General features: G+C 42.2%; 2 protein-coding genes across 2 annotated transcripts in view; one reads left to right on the top strand and one right to left on the bottom strand.

The window, feature by feature from the left end:
* The first annotated feature begins 683 nt into the window (after positions 1-683).
* Positions 684-9552, top strand: LOC133654392 (craniofacial development protein 2-like). The gene is made up of 2 exons (XM_062054711.1): positions 684-945; positions 8369-9552. Exons 1-2 carry the CDS (start codon positions 684-686, stop codon positions 9550-9552), a joined length of 1446 nt encoding a protein of 481 aa, XP_061910695.1.
* Positions 8087-18787, bottom strand: part of LOC133654055 (gap junction alpha-3 protein-like) — a 48240-nt gene continuing 37539 nt past the window's right edge. The window contains exon 4 of the mRNA XM_062054014.1: positions 8087-18611. Within this exon, the coding sequence (XP_061909998.1) occupies positions 17855-18611 (757 nt within the window). The 3' untranslated portion in view covers positions 8087-17854. The remainder of the gene's footprint in view (positions 18612-18787) is intronic.

The raw sequence follows: 18787 nt of genomic DNA, 5'->3' as shown, positions 1-18787 counted from the left end.
GGAGGTGCTGACACCCCGGACAAGGACTTGATCTATCGTATTAACATTGCGATGTGTGGGTTCATTTGATATTTGTGTAAGCCACAGCTATCAATTATAGTCTGGAGTGCCACGCACAGAGGGTCTGACGGGGTATTCATATGGCTATTAAATATATTTATGTTAAGATAAATATATTACAATTATAATTATATTATCTGCATGCGTCACTAGATCAGCCACAAACTCTGAAAATTCTCTGATGAAGTCCAAATAGGGCCCAGGGGGGCGGTAGATAACAGCCAGATGGAGAGGTAGCGGTGTGACAGACCTCATAGTAAGCACCTCAAATGATTTATATCTATTACTGCATAGGGGTAAGGTTAATGTTTTCATTGTATATTAGTGCGACCCTTCCACCCCTTTTAAGGGGACAGGCAATATGTGTATTAGTATAGTTAGGAGGAGACGCCTCGTTAAGCGGGAAAATTAATCTGGTTTTAACTGTTATGTTTCACTAAGGGGAGGTAACGGCAACTTACACCAGGGAACAGTATGTACAATTATTTATTATATATATAGTCAACATATCTATATATAATGATAATTAACAATACTAATAAACTATAGAATGGTGTGTGACAAAATCCAAGAGTGTACGTGTGTGACTATGTGTGTAGATTAGCTGTTGAGTGTTACCGTAAATGTTCAATGAGGAAGCAGACAAGTCCAAAGAGGGCAAGGCAAAAGGGGTCCAAGATCCGCGAGGGGTCCGTGGGGCTGAGAGAGACGTCAGAGTCCAGGGGCGATCGAGGAGTCGGGAAACGAAGAAGGCAGTCCAAAACACCGGGGAAACAACGGGAGATCTCGAAGAGGGACGACTCAGGAAGGCACTGCGGGAGAGCAACACGGACGTCAGAATCACGGAGGGAAAAACAACAACAGTGAGAGAGCATAAAGCTTACGGTACACAAAGAGGGAACTAAGTTCCTGCGTCGATTCTTGGGTCCACTGGTCCTTTATACAGCTCGCCCTCATCAGTCCCAGGTGTGCAGATTGCGATTGTGTGCAGGCTTGTCGCTGCGTGGGCGTGCTGCGCTCAGCGTGAGCGGGGGCGTGTCCGGGCGAGCAGCCAGAGGAGGAACTGTGACACTCCGTTGCAGGAGGGTAGCGGGTTCGAATCCGCGCCGTGACATTAACCAGGTTTCGCTGAGACCAATGACGTTAAGATTGTTGTCTCTAATGACCTCATTAACTAATAACGATTTGGGAGACAATGATCTGATGTTTAAAAAAACATATTATAGGTAGTGGGCTGTTTTGAGGCATTTGTGTTAATGGTAACCATAGTACTGATATTAATAACATTACATTTATTTTGTGTAGTGCGCCCAGTGTTGGGACTAACGCGTTACTAAGTAACGCGTTACTGTAACGCCGTTAGTTTCGGTGGTAACTAGTAATCTAACGCGTTATTTTTTTATATACAGTAACTCAGTTACCGTTACTGCATGATGCGTTACTGCGTTATTTTACGTTATTTGTATGTAGTATTGGCTAGAAACTGAAGATCTGAGTGTGTTTTATTGGAGCGCTCCGGTGGAAAAGAAAAGGCGTGCTTTCCCCCACCCACAGAAAGCACGTCTCCCCGCAGGAGCCGTACTTCGGGTCTAACAACCTTCACTTTACCCGGAAGAGGGTCTTTACAGCTGAGGGTGAATGACGAGCCCGGCGGTTTGTTGCAACTTTGTGACTTTATTGCACGCAGCCATCCACCAAGCTAGAGCACCTACACGCACTCACTGTCGCCGCTCCCTCACCTCTCTCGCCCACTCACTCACTGACATCACTCATCTCTCATGCTGTCATATCTTAAAGGGCCACACACACACACACATACGCTACTCTCATAACAACTAACAAGACATCATGGCGAAGCCAGAAGTCGAGTTTTTTAACATGGAGACATTCTCAATACTTTTCTTTTGTCGAGCACAAAGAAAATAACATTTTAGTTAAATGTAAGTTGTGTCTTGGATCAAAGATCCTATCTACTTAGAGTTAAAGTTAAAGTGCCATTATGTTGCAGCTATTTAAAATAGTTTTGTAAATTTTTTCTGGCCTGAAATAAATTGGCCCTTTTGAAACATATATTTGTCTTTGTGTGTTGTATGTAGACCACATTGCTTTCTGAGTTCAGTGATGCAAATGCATGTCAAGTTGATCAACAGATTGTATTATTCTCCAGTGCAATAACAGTACTGAAATGAAGGCTAAAAGGGCATTAATGGGAGCCTTAAAAAAAGGGGGGGGGAAATAAGTAACTAAATAGTTACTTTTCACAGTAACGCATTACTTTTTGGTGTAAGTAACTGAGTTAGTAACTGAGTTACTTTTGAAATAAAGTAACTAGTAATTGTAACTAGTTACTGGTTTTCAGTAACTAACCCAACACTGAGTGCGCCTTAAATAATTCCGATCACATCTAGGATTTGATATGATGGTGATCTTGAGATTATTTGCTTGGTGCTGCAATAAATTGAACGTGTAATAATTTGCCACCTCAGTAGAATGCATGTTCACCTCTGGCACAGTCACTACAGAAAAAAACATTATGTGAGTTGTGTATTATTCTACGAGATATATTGAGATTTAGATGTATTATTCTATGTGTGCAGGAATTTTCCAGCCTGGCGCTGGTTAGTTCTAGCTTAACTGACTCATCACCCGGACAAACAGACACTGTAATTGCCTCTGTCCGAGCTTGCTCTTGTGTAGTTAGTTAAGTGTGACTCAACCAGTAATCTATGTTGCTAGGTAGAGTTATGGCGCCTTCCCGGTTAGGGTGAAGGCCGTCCCTCCTCAAGAAGCCCAGTTTGCCCCAGAAATAGGGCCAATTATCAATAAACGTTAGTCCCTGTTCTCTGCAAAAACTAGCCAGCCACTTGTTAAGCAAGACTAATCTGCTATACCTCTCATCATTGCCTCTCGCAGGCAGGGGGCCAGAGATAAGTACTCGATGCCTGGACATCTTTCTAGCGAGATTGCAAGTCCTAGCTATGTTCCTTTTTGTAATGTCTGACTGTCTCATCCAAGTGTCATTGGAGCCAACGTGTACAACTATGTTTGCGTAACTAGTGGTGCGATTAGCCTGTTGTACGTGTATACCAGGCTTGTTGCGAGTTATCTCCCTAGGATTAGCTTCAATGTCAGACACTCTGGCCCCAGGAATATACTTAATTATGGCTGGTTTACTAAGTTGTATATTTCAGGGTGATGGAGTCCCCTATGACTAAGGTGTGGTGCCCGGTAGACTGCTGTGTAGGACTAGCTAAAGGGCTGAATCTATTATGAGTCTCAACCAGTTCACTGTGGCTTGTAGGCCGCTTAGGGCTGCTACAAACTGGGTTGGTCAACTCGCTACAGCTAACGCTAGCAAACGTGTCCGCAGCGTCAAAGTTACTAAATTACTCTGCTCTAATTGGCGGACACGGTCCGCTAGTAGGGAGAACGGTGCATGAAGAGCAGGGAACCATACTCACGTTGTTTCTTTCACCGAGTCGAGTTCTTGCTGTCGTTGGAGAAGTGGTCACAACGTGAGGGAGCAGATGCCCTCAGAACGCCACGCCAAGCTTAGCCTCATTAGTTTAGCAGTTAGTTAGCCGAGAGAGGGGTGGTGACACAGAGAGCGGGTGGTTTGCAAGTTTGATTAAATTAATTATTAAATTAAATTCAATAGTGTTTCGCTGCCACTGTCTTTCTTTGAACTCATGGTGGATTACTTTGCAGTAATACTCTGTAAAAAAGTATAAAGATTGAGTCACCAACGTGCGGTATTCTATGTATTGGGCACGCCACAGACAATTTTGTCATGCTCTAAGTTTGGTCGTACGAAAACTAAAACAGTGGCAAAATATGGGCAATTATTTTCTTCCAAAATCGAAAACTTAAGTACATTTTTAATTCCTTTTATTTTGTCAATATGCTAAGAGACAAAACTGTAAAGCATGAAGCAAGAGAAAATGGCTACGGTACAAAATAAGTTTATTGAGAACACTTTTTTAAACATCTGAGGTAAATGAACATTTACATCAACATGCTCTTAAACAAAAACTTGAATTCAAAGACACACATACGAGTAGATTAAAAGCAGGGCTTGTACCTACTAACAGGTTTTCTCTGAAAGCATTTAAGGCATGTTATTTTAAAGCCATAAATCTCTTCATCCACACACGTAGAACAAAATAAGAACAATCACGGAAGATGCATTTCTTCCATCATTGCAAGTCTAATTTTTAAACTCTCCTAAGACAATTCTTTGAGTGTGTGTTATCAAGGCCCTCATAAAAGTGGGCTACAAAGTCAATGTGCAATCCTTTATTAAAGGTTGGAAAAGGGGCTCGCTAACATTTATGAAAATGAGCTCTGTTTAGAGACAAACGTTGTGTCTTTTTTTGATGGAAAGTGCTGGAGAACTTAACCGTGTGGTCTCTGTTGGGATGGTAGCCATGTGGGTCTACAGATTGGTAGATACATGGATGCATGGATAGTGGATACTCTACAATCACCTCTGGATAGATGGTGGGGGTAATATGTACTCGATCACCTGCTGATTTAGTATGTTCACCCCCTTACAAAAATAGGAACAGTACATCACTGAAATAAGTATGTTCCCCCAATATAAGGGTTTAGTTAGTAATTGATGTAGAAAGTATTGTTGGCAAGCACAGAAATCCAATCATTCTTGTAGTCGGTTATCAAGGTTGCAAACATGTCAGGAGGAATTTTGGCGAGAAAATCATTACAAAACAGATTGTTTGCACCTCCATGTTTGACAGTAGGGATGCTGTTGTTGGATTCATATTCAACATTTTTCTGCAAACAAACATTCACTTGATGCCAAACGTCTCCATTTTGTAGTCATGTGTCCTCATCACGTTCTCCTTCTTGCCTTGTGCGACTCATTCAGGTGTTGATGGTCAAACGTGTAGTCCATTGCAGTCGTGTGCAAGTCTACAATCTTGTCCTCATGGTCAGCTCTGTGGTCTTGCTCAAGGTGGTGTAGGGGTTTCAATGCAAAATAATGTTTGTATGCACCTGATGAGTTGAAACTTGAGTTTACCTCAATCAAATGTAAATAAATGAATCACCATTATTCAATGTTATTTTTCTGGATTTTTGGTATATTCTGTCTTTCTCTGTTGAAATAAAATTACAATAAAATGTGTGGACTGTTCATATTTTTGCAAAGGGGTAAACGTCAAAATTCGGCAGGGGATCAAATACTTATTTTGTAGATATTTATCAAGCTACAAATATCAATATTTTCATTTCCTGCACAACTGTAAGTGTAAGAGGTAAATTTTTAAAAATGCAAATATGTGCCATCTTAAAGTTTAAAAGCAAACCATCTGTTGCTTTTTTTTTTTTTGAGGTACACCTGCAAAATCCTAAAGTAATACACACAATACAAGAGTTAGATACTTTCAAAAAGGTAAAAATCTATCAATATCTTCATGTATTGTGATTGGAATTGCACTGGTTTACAAATGCACTGCCTGTTTGTGATATTTGAATTCCAAATGAAGCTAATTACAGCGTCAATCAAAGCTGGTCATTATTATTTTTGATAGGACATCGTTGGATTGAACAGGTGTACCTAATGTTCTAGTAGGTGAGTGTGTTGTTGAACATTGGTGACGTGAAAGCTCCACAGGAAACTGGTGAGAAACAGGCAGGAATTAATGCTAGGAACAGGAAAAGAATAAACACCCACATGGATGTCTGGCAAAAACAAACAAACAACAAAATAAATCATGTTGCTTTTTCTTCATTTACCCTGCCTAAAATCTAAAAGCCGCAATGCTAGTCTAGAAAATAAAACTCTTCCTATACAGAACATCTAGAAATAAGTCAACAGTTCTGTAACACACTGCAAACACAAGCATCAGAAAGAAGATGTACATCGAGTCCCCCCAACCCAAAAGACCCGTGTGGGTTTGGACCTTTAGAGACGCTCGGCGATGTCACTTAACATTTGCCTTCATGACCTTTTGGAGACATGTTTTCTTTTCCTGCCTTTCAGGGATTAGACCAACACCAGCATGTTTATCAGTGACAATATTCAAACTGAATCAGGCACTTATTTAAAACAATGTAATATGTAATAGTGCATTACATCTTGAATAGGCTGAAATGGTCTCCTATCATATTAAGTGTAAATATACTTTATACATATTTATAATTGACCCTGATGTATAATGAGCACAAAAGTGTTTGTGTTTAACACTGAAACATTATTCATCAACACAGACGCACAAATCCAACACACCCGTTCAGCTCTATCGTCATCAATAACGAGAAACAAAAGTGCAAACCTGTCCTTAAAGGACAATTATGAAGACATTGTCCGGGTGTCTCCAAGATTCTAAAGTTACTCATTAATCTAGGAGTGTCATTGCAAAAATATTATTTGTTGTACTAAGAATTGCTTGTTCCTTCTTAAAATCTATAAAAGCCTAGTGTGTGTGTGTGAGGGTGGGGGGGTGGGGGGGGGGGGTCTGGAACTAGCACAAATATCAGAGTGGAAAGTTACAGGTCCAACCTTCTTGTCCTTTCATGAGCTATATAAACCATGCATTCTGATGACTATTTAGACCAGGGGTGTCAAAGTTCCGACCCGCGGGCTGAGTTTGCCAAGTATAAAAATGAGCCGAAATTTTTGAATGAAAGAAACTGCTGTTCTAAATGTGTCCACGAGATGTCCCAATAGCACTTATTTGTATCGTTGTAGATTATGCAAAATATGTAAAAAAAAAAACCAAAAAAACACATTATGTTACTGCACCAGTCGAGGAAAATGAGCAAACTACATAAATAACATCCTGTACTTTGATTTTGAGATTATTTTTTTTATCTTGGTAGATTAAAAATTAATACCAATGAGTTGACTGATATCATATAATTTATTTTGATTTATTAAAAGTATAAATAACAACAAATAAAGATAGAATATTATCAACTGCATAATGTAAGTGTAGAAAAAAACATAATTATGATTTGTACATTTTCAGCATGTGCTTGTTCTATTTTTAAACAAAGAAAACAATCTGAAGTCGTCTTTATTTTTAAGTTCTCGTGCCGTGATTTTACCAGTCCGGCCCACTTGGGAGTAGATTTTTCTCCATGTGGCCCCGATCTAAAATGAGTTTGACACCCCTGATGTAGACACTTCTTAGAAGTGCCGTTAGGTTGTAAGTTGCTGTAAAAAAAAATTGAAATATTATTGCTTTTTTTTTTTTTTAATGCTTCATCTGTCTTGTGTTTCCTTGAGGGTTATTATTTTTCCCTTTACCGCGTCCAGATTTTTTCCACTGTGGGCAGCATAAAGGAAAATGAAAGGATTAATTTACTAAACATGCTAATATTAATCCAATGTTGGCCAAGATATGCTAAGAAATTAAATATACTCAACAAAAATATAAACGCAGCCCATTTGTTTTTAATTCCATCTATCAAGAGCTGAACATAACATATTCTATGTACACAAAAAATCTGTTTGTCTCAAATTTTGTTGACAAAACTGTGTATATATATCCATTCACTTCAAATATTTGGCACATCACGATGCTGAATAAACAGCAAGATTATTGCACATGCATGCTTTAGGTTGGCCACTATAAAATGGCCTATATCAAATAAGATGTGCAGTGTTACTGTATTGTGGGCAGTGGGCAGGTCTACATGGACCTGCACGGGCAGAGAGACGTCCCCGCCTTCCACGAGTCTCCCGCTGCCTTGCGGGCAATTTTTGGATAACCAAAGGCTAAGGGAGTCAACCCTGACATCAAATCCGGAGCCGGAGTCCCTAAGGCGGTCTGACCTTGTCTTCATAGTCATTCCGGCAACTCCTGCGATGCCGCTGGTGCCAAGATGTATCGGTTTTACCTTTCCCTTGGATCCATCAGCTGCGTGGAGACGGGGGATCTGCTTCATGGGCAACAGCTTATTCTCCATACCACCTTGCCCAGGCTAGCGCCCTGGAGAGGACATTCCAGCTTCGCTGCAAAGCGTCGAAACAACACGGGAAGCAACAGTTATTGCTTGATTGGCGTAGAGCTGGCGCCAGGGGTTGCTTTCGTCGGTGGGAGAGAACACCACGTCTCATTGGACAACTACCGCCCGCCTCAAGCTGGGCAGCCCCCAGCCAAATAGGTGTTGTCCCGCCACAGTCAGCCTGCCTTACTGGGTGCGTAGGGCTTAGGGTACAAGTATCCGACAAGTGGACTGTGATTGCTGCACCAGGCAACAACACAAGAAATTTAAATTCAACAATGAAAACTTCTCCCCTCAAGCTGGGCACATGGAATGTCAGAACAATGACATCCAGGACTGTCCGACGACCTCCAGGCCATCAGCGATGCTCGGAAGACCTCAGTCATCAACGATGAACTTGTGAGACTGCAGGTTGACATTGCCGTACTGCAGGAGACGCGGCTTGTCGACTCTGGAACTCTCAGAGAAAATAACTTTACGTTCTTCTGGCAAGGGAAGAGTGCAGAGGAAACCAGAGAGTATGGCGTTGGATTTGCTGTCCGGAACTCTCTATTGGGAATGATAGAACCCTGTCAACAAGGCACAGAAAGACTGCTATCACTCCGTCTCCACACCACCACTGGGCCCGTCAACCTGATCAGTGTATATGCACCAACACTCAGCGCCACCAGGGATACCAAGGACGAGTTCTACAGCCAGCTAGACGCTCTTATCGACAGGATCCCAAAAGAAGAGCACCTGATACTGCTAGGTGACTTCAACGCCAGAGTGGGCACTGATCACGACTCTTGGCCCTCCTGTCTTGGAAAGTTTGGTGTTGGAAAGATGAATGAGAATGGGCAACGACTCCTGGAGTTTTGCTCATACCATGACCTCAGCATCACCAACTCCTTCTTCCAGACAAAGCCTCAGCACAAAGTGTCTTGGAGACACCCTCGCTCCAAACACTGGCACCAGTTAGACCTGATCATCACCAGGCGATCTGCGTTGAAGTGTGTCCTCCTTACCCGCTCCTTTCACAGCGCTGACTGCAATACTGATCACTTGCTGGTGTACTCCAAGATGAGACTTCTGTCTAAGAAGATCCATCGCTCCAGGCCCCAGGGCAAATACCGCATAGATGTGAGCAAGACCGCACATCCTGACAAGGTAGCGGAATTCACCCAATCTCTCTCCGAGGTGCTTGACTCAGATCCTCCTGGTGGCTCAGCCACAGAGAGATGGGACCGCATTAGAGAGTCTGTACACAGCACTGCCATGATGGTCTTTGGAAAGAAGCAGACAAATAACAACGACAGGTTTGAGGCCAACTCCTCTATACTCACTCCAGCCGTAGAAGAACGCCGCAGAGCTCACCTGGAATACAAGCGATCCCCCAGCCAGAGGACCCTGCAGGTGTACATATCTGCCAAGAGCAAAGTACAGAGACTAGCAAGGCAATGTGCTAATGAATACTGGCTCCAGCTCTGCCAGAGCATCCAGTTAGCGGCTGATACTGGAAACATCAGGGGCATGTAAGAAGGCATCAAGAAAGCCATGGGCCCCACCAAGAAGGTTACAACACCACTGAAGTCTGCCACGGGCGAGACCATCCAGGACAAAGGCAAGCAGATAGAGAGATGGGTGGAACACTATTCCGAACTGTACTCCAGACAGAATCAAGTCACATCCGATGCCCTTGCAGTCATTGAAAGCCTCCCTCTCATGGCTGAACTGGACGAGAAACCCACTGTGGCTGAACTGAAGAAGGCCATTGAGAGCCTGTCCTCAGGGAAAGCGCCTGGGAAGGAGGGCATACCACCAGAAGTCATCAAGTGCGGCGACAGCACACTGAGGGAACAACTTTACGACCTCCTCTGTCAGTGCTGGGAGGAAGGATCAGTACCTCAGGACATGAGAGATGCCAACATTGTTACCCTGTACAAGAAAAAGGGTGATAGAAGCGATTGCAACAACTACAGAGGAATATCTCTCCTAAGCATCGTAGGCAAAGTCTTCGCACGCGTCCTCCTGAACAAACTGCAGAAGCTTGCTGATAGAGTATACCCAGAGTCACAGTGCGGGTTCCACTCGGAAAGATCAACCATTGACATGGTCTTCACCATCAGGCAACTGCAAGAAAAGTGCAGAGAGCAGCACAAGCCCCTCTTTCTGGCCTTCATAGACTTGACCAAAGCGTTCGACCTTGTCAGCAGGGATGGGTTCTTCACAGTCCTAGCGAAGATTGGCTGCCCACCGATACTCCTGAGCAGGATCAAGTCGTTCCATGACGGCATGAAAGGCACAGTTCAATATGACGGCTCGACGTCAGGTGCCTTCGACATCCGCAGTGGCGTCAAGCAGGGCTGTGTCCTCGCTCCCACTCTCTACGGCATCTTCTTTGCCGTTCTGCTGAAGCACGCCTTCGGATCGTCGACCGAGGGTGTTTACCTCCACACTCGGTCAGACGGCAGACTGTTCAACCTGGCTCGCCTAAAAGCAAAGAGCAAGGTCCGGAAGGTAACCATCAGAGACATGCTGTTTGCAGATGACGCTGCTCTGGCCACCCACACAGAAGAAGAGCTACAGAGCCTGATGGACCACTTTGCAAAGGCATGCGACGAGTTCAGCCTGACTGTCAGTCTGAAGAAGACAAATGTGATGGCCCAAGATGCTGAACCACCCTGTATCACCATCAACAACGATGAACTAGAGGTCGTCAGCCAGTTCACATACCTTGGTTCCACCATCACTGACAACCTCTTACTGGAAGCAGAGATCAACAAGAGGATTGGCAAGGCATCCACAACCTTGGCCAGGTTGTCGCAAAGAGTGTGGAACAACAGCATGCTGACAATAAACCCCAAGATCACTATGTATCGTGCCTGCATGCTAAGCACTCTCTTGTACATCAGCGAATCCTGGACTCTGTACTCCTCGCAGAAGAAGAGGCTAAGTGCCTTTTACATGCGCTGCCTCCGTCGCATACTCGGGATTATATGGAGCGATCGTGTGACAAACAACGAGGTGCTGATGCAAGCCAAGATTCCCAGCATGGTCACTCTGCTCCGTCAGCGTCGCCTTCGATGGCTGGGCCATGTGCGTCGAATGGACGATGGCCGGATCCCCAAAGACATAATCTACGCAGAGCTTGCTTTTGGCAGGAGGACAACGGGACGGCCCCATCTCCGCTTTAAGAATGTCTGCAAGCGTGACCTGAAAGCGCTCGACATGGACCTGAACACCTGGGAAGAGCTTGCTCAGGACAGATTCAGCTGGAGACACACCGTGAACACTGGACTGAAAGCTGGCGAGGCAAAACGCCGCCAGCTTGCAGATGAGAAGCGAGCTCAGAGAAAGAGCAAGCAACTACATCCTGTCGCTGACTCGACTTATAAATGCACCAAGTGCAACAGAGACTGTCACTCCCGTGTTGGTCTGTACAGCTACAGCAGATACTGCATGACCAACTAAATCATATCTAAGGGGCGCCAATTCATTGTCTTCCGAGACCTACGGATGCCAACAACAAAGTTACTGTATTGGCACTGCTGGGGGACGGGGGGTACGTCAGAAAACCAGTCAGCGGCTAATGTGACCACCATTTGTCTCCAGAAATGCAACACATCTAATGTTGTTGATTGTGGAATGTTGGTCCACTCCTCTTTCAATCACCCAATCAATGAATCAAATTGTATTCATACAGCCTTAACAGAGCTTCACAAACTCACAACGACATCCCTTGATCCAAACCCAAATCCAGGGCCAGGAAAAACTAAACAAAAAAAACATTGAGAAGGAATCGCAGATGTAGGGCCCTCACTTCCAGGGTGACGGGCTGCAATTCATGTCAAGTGGGTAGATGATAGAAAAAGTGTGAGTCCAGTCCATTCGGGAAACCAACAGATAGTCATAAGGGGGTGTATCTTAGCTTCAATAGCTGTGTGAAGTGGAACACCCTTTCTTATGCGGAGACTCACAGCATCCCAAACAGACCCAATGGGTAACATGTCTGATGAGTATGCTGGGATGATGGGATGATGGGATATTTCAGCTTCCAGGAGCGGGGGCCATGCATTATCATGAGCTGGTTGTCATTGTTGAACGGCACAACAATGGAGCTCGGGGTCTCGTCACAATCTGTGCATTCAAAATGCTATTTATAAAATCCATCGGTGTTGGTTCTCCACAAAATGTGCCTGCACATTCCATCAAACCATTGACCACTTCTTCCACCCTGACTTCAGACTCGTACATGAATGTCTGCCATTTGCACTAAACATTAAAAACCGGGATTCATCCAGGAATAGAACACCTTTCCAAAATGCCAGACATCACTGAATGCGGGTATTTGCAGAGTCACATTGGTTACGACGACCAACTGCAGTCAATGTAAGACCAATTAGCAGATGATGCAGATGACCTTCCCTGAGACGATTTCTGACAATTTGTGCAGAAATTCTTTAAAAGTTAAGTGACCGTTTCGGCCGCTGTCTGGGGGACTTGTCTCAGATGATCTTGAAGGTGAAGATGCTGGATATTGAGGTACTAGGCTGGTGTAGTTAAACATGGTCTGCAGTTGTATGTACTGTATGTACTGCCAAATTCTCTAAAAACACCTTTGGACATTCAATTCAGGGTCAACAGCTCTAGTGGACATCGCTGCAGTCAGCAAGCCTATTAAACACTCCCTCAACGCCTGCAAAATATGTGGCATTATGCTGTTAAAACTGCACATTTTGGTGTGGCATTAAATGCTGTCTAATTCAGAGCTTGATATGCCACACTTGACATGAGGTGAATGGATTATCACAGCAAAGAAGAAGTACTCACTTACACATAGGGCTGGGCGATATATCGAGTTTGTAAGATATATCGATATATTTTTAAACAAGATATGAATTAAGAAAATATCGTAATATAGATATAATTTATTTCACATTAAAATGACCAAACGGCGCTTATTTGTTGTGTTCTTTGTTCTCCTCCGCTCCCCTCCACGGGATACTAAACCCCTCCCATTCCTCCTTCCAAGACGTGCTATGATGAGTCACGATTGGTTGAGATTAGGGCAAAACATTAGGGACAGGCCAATCAGAGGCAAGATAGGGCGGGTCATCGAACCAGGAAGGGAAATCACAACAGACATCCCAAATGACGACGAGAGAATTGTAGAAGAGAAGAGGGAGTTTTCAAGCGGGCAATTTATATATTAAAAAACTAGTGGAAGATGGCAGAGTGATTCTCTTCTTAAGATTTTTATTTTAGCGATGTAGACGACGTCCAGGAAACCTACAATGTGTCTACTTGGCCACGTTTGGACAAATGCATGCGTCTGGATAAAACAATGGCCAACATTTGGGTTGTTTACCATGTAAGCCCAAATCAAAACTGGTCTCGACATGGAAGAGGGTGGAATACACATTTAAGAACACACAAGATTGTGGACATGTGATGACTTTTGCTACAGTATAGCCTGTCTAAATGCTACATTTCATTTCCATTGGTGTTTTACAACAAGACAGTAGTTGACATTTTGTTCATTATTTATATTCTTTATATCTTGACATTGAATAATTGACTTATTTTGAAACAAACAACAAGATCATAGTCACACAATAAAGTCAAGTCACTTACGTGGCGCTGTGGTCTAGTAGGACCACAGAACCATACATGTGTGTGACAGTCCATTACATCGTCGACTGGGATTTAAAAAGTGCCTGCCTGCATATTTATTTTTTATCTGAGTTTGATATATTTTGTATTATTTGCACAGCTAAGTTATTTATTTTATGTAGAAAGAATATGTTTCTATTTTATTTATGCTATATAATTATGTGCTACTTAAACAGTTTATTTTATGTGCTGTTAATAACCATCTTGACTAAGTGGGTTAATAAAAGTGCCACTGACTGTTTACAGTACAATTGTCATTCACTTAAATTTCAGTGAATCTCGCTCAAAAATGAATATCTTTGTATAAATATTTTCACCGGAAATTATATCGAGATATATATCGAATATCAAGTTTAAGTAAAAATATATCAAGATATACTTTTTCGTTCATATCGCACAGCCCTACTTACACACATTTACACACGTTTTTCAACAGGGTATGAGAGTAATGTGCTTTTTGTGTAAATAGAAAAAGTTCTACATCAATGAAAGGTGGACGCAGAGACAAAAAGACTGTGTCTATATTTTGAGCAATTGTAAAAAAAAAAAAAGCGCAGTTTACGCTTTTGAAATTGTGTGTTTTCTGTAGTTTAAAGATTAAAGATTAAAGATACCAATGATTGTCACACACACACTAGATGTGGTGAAATTTGTCCTCTGCATTTGACCCATCCCCTTGGGGAGCAGTGGGCAGCAGCGGCGCCGCGCCCGGGAATCATTTTGGTGACTTAACCCCCAACTTCAACCCGTGTTGCTGAGTGCCAAGCAGGGAGGTTATGGGTCCCATTTTTATATTGTAGGAGTTATTAATTTAACTACTACATTAATTATGACAGGATGCATGGAAATCATCAAAGATACTAATTTTGGTTTTAAGGTAACATTTTCAGGGGATTTGGGACCTTTACAGTTTTTTTTCTGCATTTTTTTTGTAGAATATGCAGTGAAAATCTAACCCTCACCCACTCCAGCAACCTACCAACCAGTGTAGATGCAGGTATAGGTGTAGTTTGGCTCTGACTATTTCCTGTGTGACTCAAATTCGTCACAGTAGCGTTGCAAGTCGTGTTGCTGGCTACAACTTGGGTGTTTAAAAAATATATGATTTCGAGTTGTTCTACGGGTCATAAGCATAGCGTCCAGCATGTGGCCAACAGGCCATAGTTTGCCCACCCCTGACATAAATGTTTAAAATGAGCTGAATGTTTTTATGATGAAATGTTTTGATTTGGTTGGGAAATGTGGAAGTCCTAAAAATTCACAAAATCAAAGAAAATTTGTGTTATTAAAAATTTGGAATTTGAGGTGAAGTATGTTTGGGATGTCGAAAATAATTAGTAATAGTCAGAATTTCCTAAATTAATTGAACGATTTAATGTTGGAATGATTTGTATCGATTAAGAAATGGGAGGAATGCAGAACTTAAAATGTGTAAAAATGGTTTACTCATTTTCAATAGTAATGTCAACATAAAATATTGAATTATGAAAAATATGGGAATTTCGTGGTATATGTCAACAGATATCCACCGTGTCCTGAATGAGCTGAATATTTTGATGTTGGAATAGCTTCAATGAGTTGAGATATGAATACTGTTGAAAGTAGTTGAGTGTTAAAATGGTAAATCAATAAAATAATGGTGGTGCAGAATGACATGCAGTATGTGTACTCAGCAGCATTCACAAAACAAGCTACGATGCTCGGACAGCAAGGAGCAGCAGCATGCAGGTGAAGCAGCACCCTGCACCAACTATAGCGCAGACTGCATAAAAAGAGTCACAACATCTTTTTAAAATGTGTTCTATAAACTCTACACTAATCGTTTAAAGCCCATGTCATGATCAGTATTCTTAAAAATTACTTTGTAAATGTAATTATTAAAGTTACTAGTTACTTTACCAAAAATGTAATTAAATTACTGACAGAATTACTCTTTAATAAATGTAATTAATTACTAGGGAAAGTAATTAACACCTAACTTTAAAAAAATCAACTTTTAGTATCTGGCATATGCAGTTGACAGACATTTCATCTGGAGCAGTGTGAGTGTGTGTGCTTTTAAAAGGTGGGGCCTGTTTCCTAGTGACGTATGACTTAATAGAGGGTTTAAGGGAGCTGTGTTTGTTAGCTCTAGCTGTTAATAACGACAAGTTGTCGGCTCTGACACCGGCTCTTTTGAATCTTTTCACCGGATTGAGTTACCTCTGCTTAATAAAGAGATTGAACGTGCTTCGATGGCTGTCATATCTTCTTGTCAACAAACGGTGTATTGTTTGGATGGCAAGTTTGTAACTTTAATCAGTGATTTGTTGTTCATTATTCCTATTGTGTACGTGTGCTTATGTTGTTGTCTGCTGTGTCACAGTGTGGTGGCGCCTCTTCCTATTTGATATCAGGTTTATTTTAGTGTGGTGCTGTTTGTTGCTTTCACTAGTAAAAATATATTTACTGCATTGAACTTGCTGCACTTATGATGCTGTCTTGTTGTCGACATAAAACCACATCAAAAGTAGCGTCCCACGTTACATCAAGCTATCACTTACGGCAATTGGATTACTAGTAACGGCGTTACTAAAGCTGTCATTACATAGCACCGTTATTACGAACACTGATGTCATGATGTAAATTGGTATGTATGCTGATGTACCCTATTTCCTAAGCCTGTTCAAACTTTTTTTGCACTGTACTTTTAATTTTGCGACACTTTTATTCTGGTAGAAAATATGGACAAACATTCTGTTATATCTTTGTGCACATACAGTAGTGGAAACATGTATTTGATCCCCTGCTGATTTGTATTAGTTTACTCCTTTGCAAAGATATGAACAGTACATAATTTGTATGGTGGATTATTTTTTTTACAGGGAATGACATATTATAAGCCATAACATTAAATAAAGGTTATACATGAATTTGTATCCAGTACCAGACAACAAGCATTGTGACCCCACACAGCAGTTGTGTGTCTATGAAACACACAAATGAGTCCTGTCACTTTAAGAAATTATTTCTAATATCAGCTCTGTCATGTGAATGAAACACACCTGTCACACAAACACTGTCTTCCATTCAAACTTCTACACCCCCAAGGGAATGACCAAAATGCTGTCTTGAGGGACACAATTATAGACCTGCACAAGACTGGAAAGGACTACAAGATTGACAATCAACACCTGAATGAAAGACAATGTGATGAGGTCACATAACAGCTAAATGTAGGTGTTTGGCATCAGGTGGACTGGATGTGTTTGTTTGGAAAGAAATGTTGAATACGAATCCAATATATTTTTTGATTACTGTCAGACATGGAGGGGCAAAAATTCTGTTTTGTAATGTTTCTCTCACCAAAATCCCTCGTGACATGTTTGCAATCCTGCTGACCAACTACAACAAATTACAAATGCACTACTACAAGTACTACAACTGCAAGAAACTACAAGTACTGTACACTACTACTTGTACTACAATTTCAAGAAACTACAAATGCACTACTACTACAATAAACTACATGTGCACTTGTACATGTACTACAACTACAACAAACTTCAAGTGGTCTTCTACAAGTACTACAAATACAAGAATCATCTGATATCTGTGCTTGCCAACAATACTTTCTACACCAAGTAGTGTCACCTTTTGCATTGGAAACAAATACTTATGTGCCTAAACCAAACACAAACCAATTTACAACTTGTATTTATTATTATTATTTACATTGTCTTTGTTTAAAAAAATCGATCATAAAAACCAAGCATTGATTATATATTTGTAAGAGAGTAAACTTACTAATTCAGGGGATCAAATAACTATTTCCCCCCCAGTGTAACCACAAAGTATTAGCCACCTTTGCCAAGGGGGATATGTTCTTATTGTATTTTTGTTAGCAGGATTATAAAAAATAATTACTCGACTTTATATGAAAGAAGGTATTTTTTTGAACATGTATAATTAATGCATGAAAACTCCTGGTATACTTTAGGAGGTGGTTATCAAGTGGACAATTTGGTTCTGATCCAATGACCCGACTTTAGTGGAGGTCTAATGAGTATTACTATGTGAATTATTGTAGCTGTAGCTCTGTCTAAAATTAATCTGTGACACCAAATGAGGTGATGAACATCGTTTCTACTTGTACCCAAATATATGTTGTGTTTGTTCATTCTCGCTACACTGCCAGGTCATCGGGGCGAGCCCGGGTGATGCTGCTCCTCGGTTTCTGTATGTCGGGGGGTTGATGCATCTCGGCTTTGGTAACCACGGTAAGGTGATCACTTGGAAGCACATTCTCCTTGCTTGCCAATGCCTCCTCTAGCGAGAGAAGGTAAAGACGGGCGTGGCAAGGAAGTGTAGGAAAGGTGGAGTGTTGCACCTCTTGTGGAGAAGGTGAAGTCTTCTCCTCCTGAGGTGAGGATGAAGATGAGCTCCGTGGCGAGGGAGGAGGGTATGAGCTGGGGGAGTTTTTCCCATCGGCGTCATTTATCTCCAGCGCCATGTTGCTCCAGTTCTGCTCCTCTGCCGACAGCTGGCTGCGGCTGCCACTGTAGAAGGACTGCAACAGGAGGTCATTTGGGTGGAACAATGCGCGGGCCAACTTGACAGAACTGGTTGTCATATTGGGACTTAAGGAGATCACCTCAGTCGGACTGTCAGCGCCCCCCTCAGCCACACTGCCCCCTACCACACTCACGCTCGTGTACGTGGGCAAACAGTCGAGTGCTGGACTGACCTCCTCAGGAAGAGTTTTGGCAGCGCCAGCTCGTACTGCACCCAGCAGGAGAGACTCATTGTCGGCGGCGAACTCATTGGTGACACTCTGCTTGACTTTCTTCCAACCCAGGTGGTAGATCTCCAGCAGGTTGAGGAGGAGGGAAACGCAAGCCACCGCCAACATGAAGATGATAAATATGGTCTTTTCGGTAGGCCTGCAACAACACATAATAGTGAACAGTCAACAGGCTTCATAACATGCATGGTACTGTGCTAGCTTGCCTCTTAAACCTTGGGCTTCAGCGACTTGGAAAGCCTACACAACACACCTCCAACAAACCCAAAAATGACCACAACTCAAAGAAGCAGGGACTCAGAAAACATACTTGGT

Source organism: Entelurus aequoreus, linkage group LG07 (genome assembly GCF_033978785.1).
Source record: "Entelurus aequoreus isolate RoL-2023_Sb linkage group LG07, RoL_Eaeq_v1.1, whole genome shotgun sequence".
NCBI lineage: Eukaryota > Metazoa > Chordata > Actinopteri > Syngnathiformes > Syngnathidae > Entelurus > Entelurus aequoreus.
The sequence above is the reverse complement of the archived record's forward strand: the minus strand, read 5'-3'. Positions and strand labels throughout refer to the sequence as shown.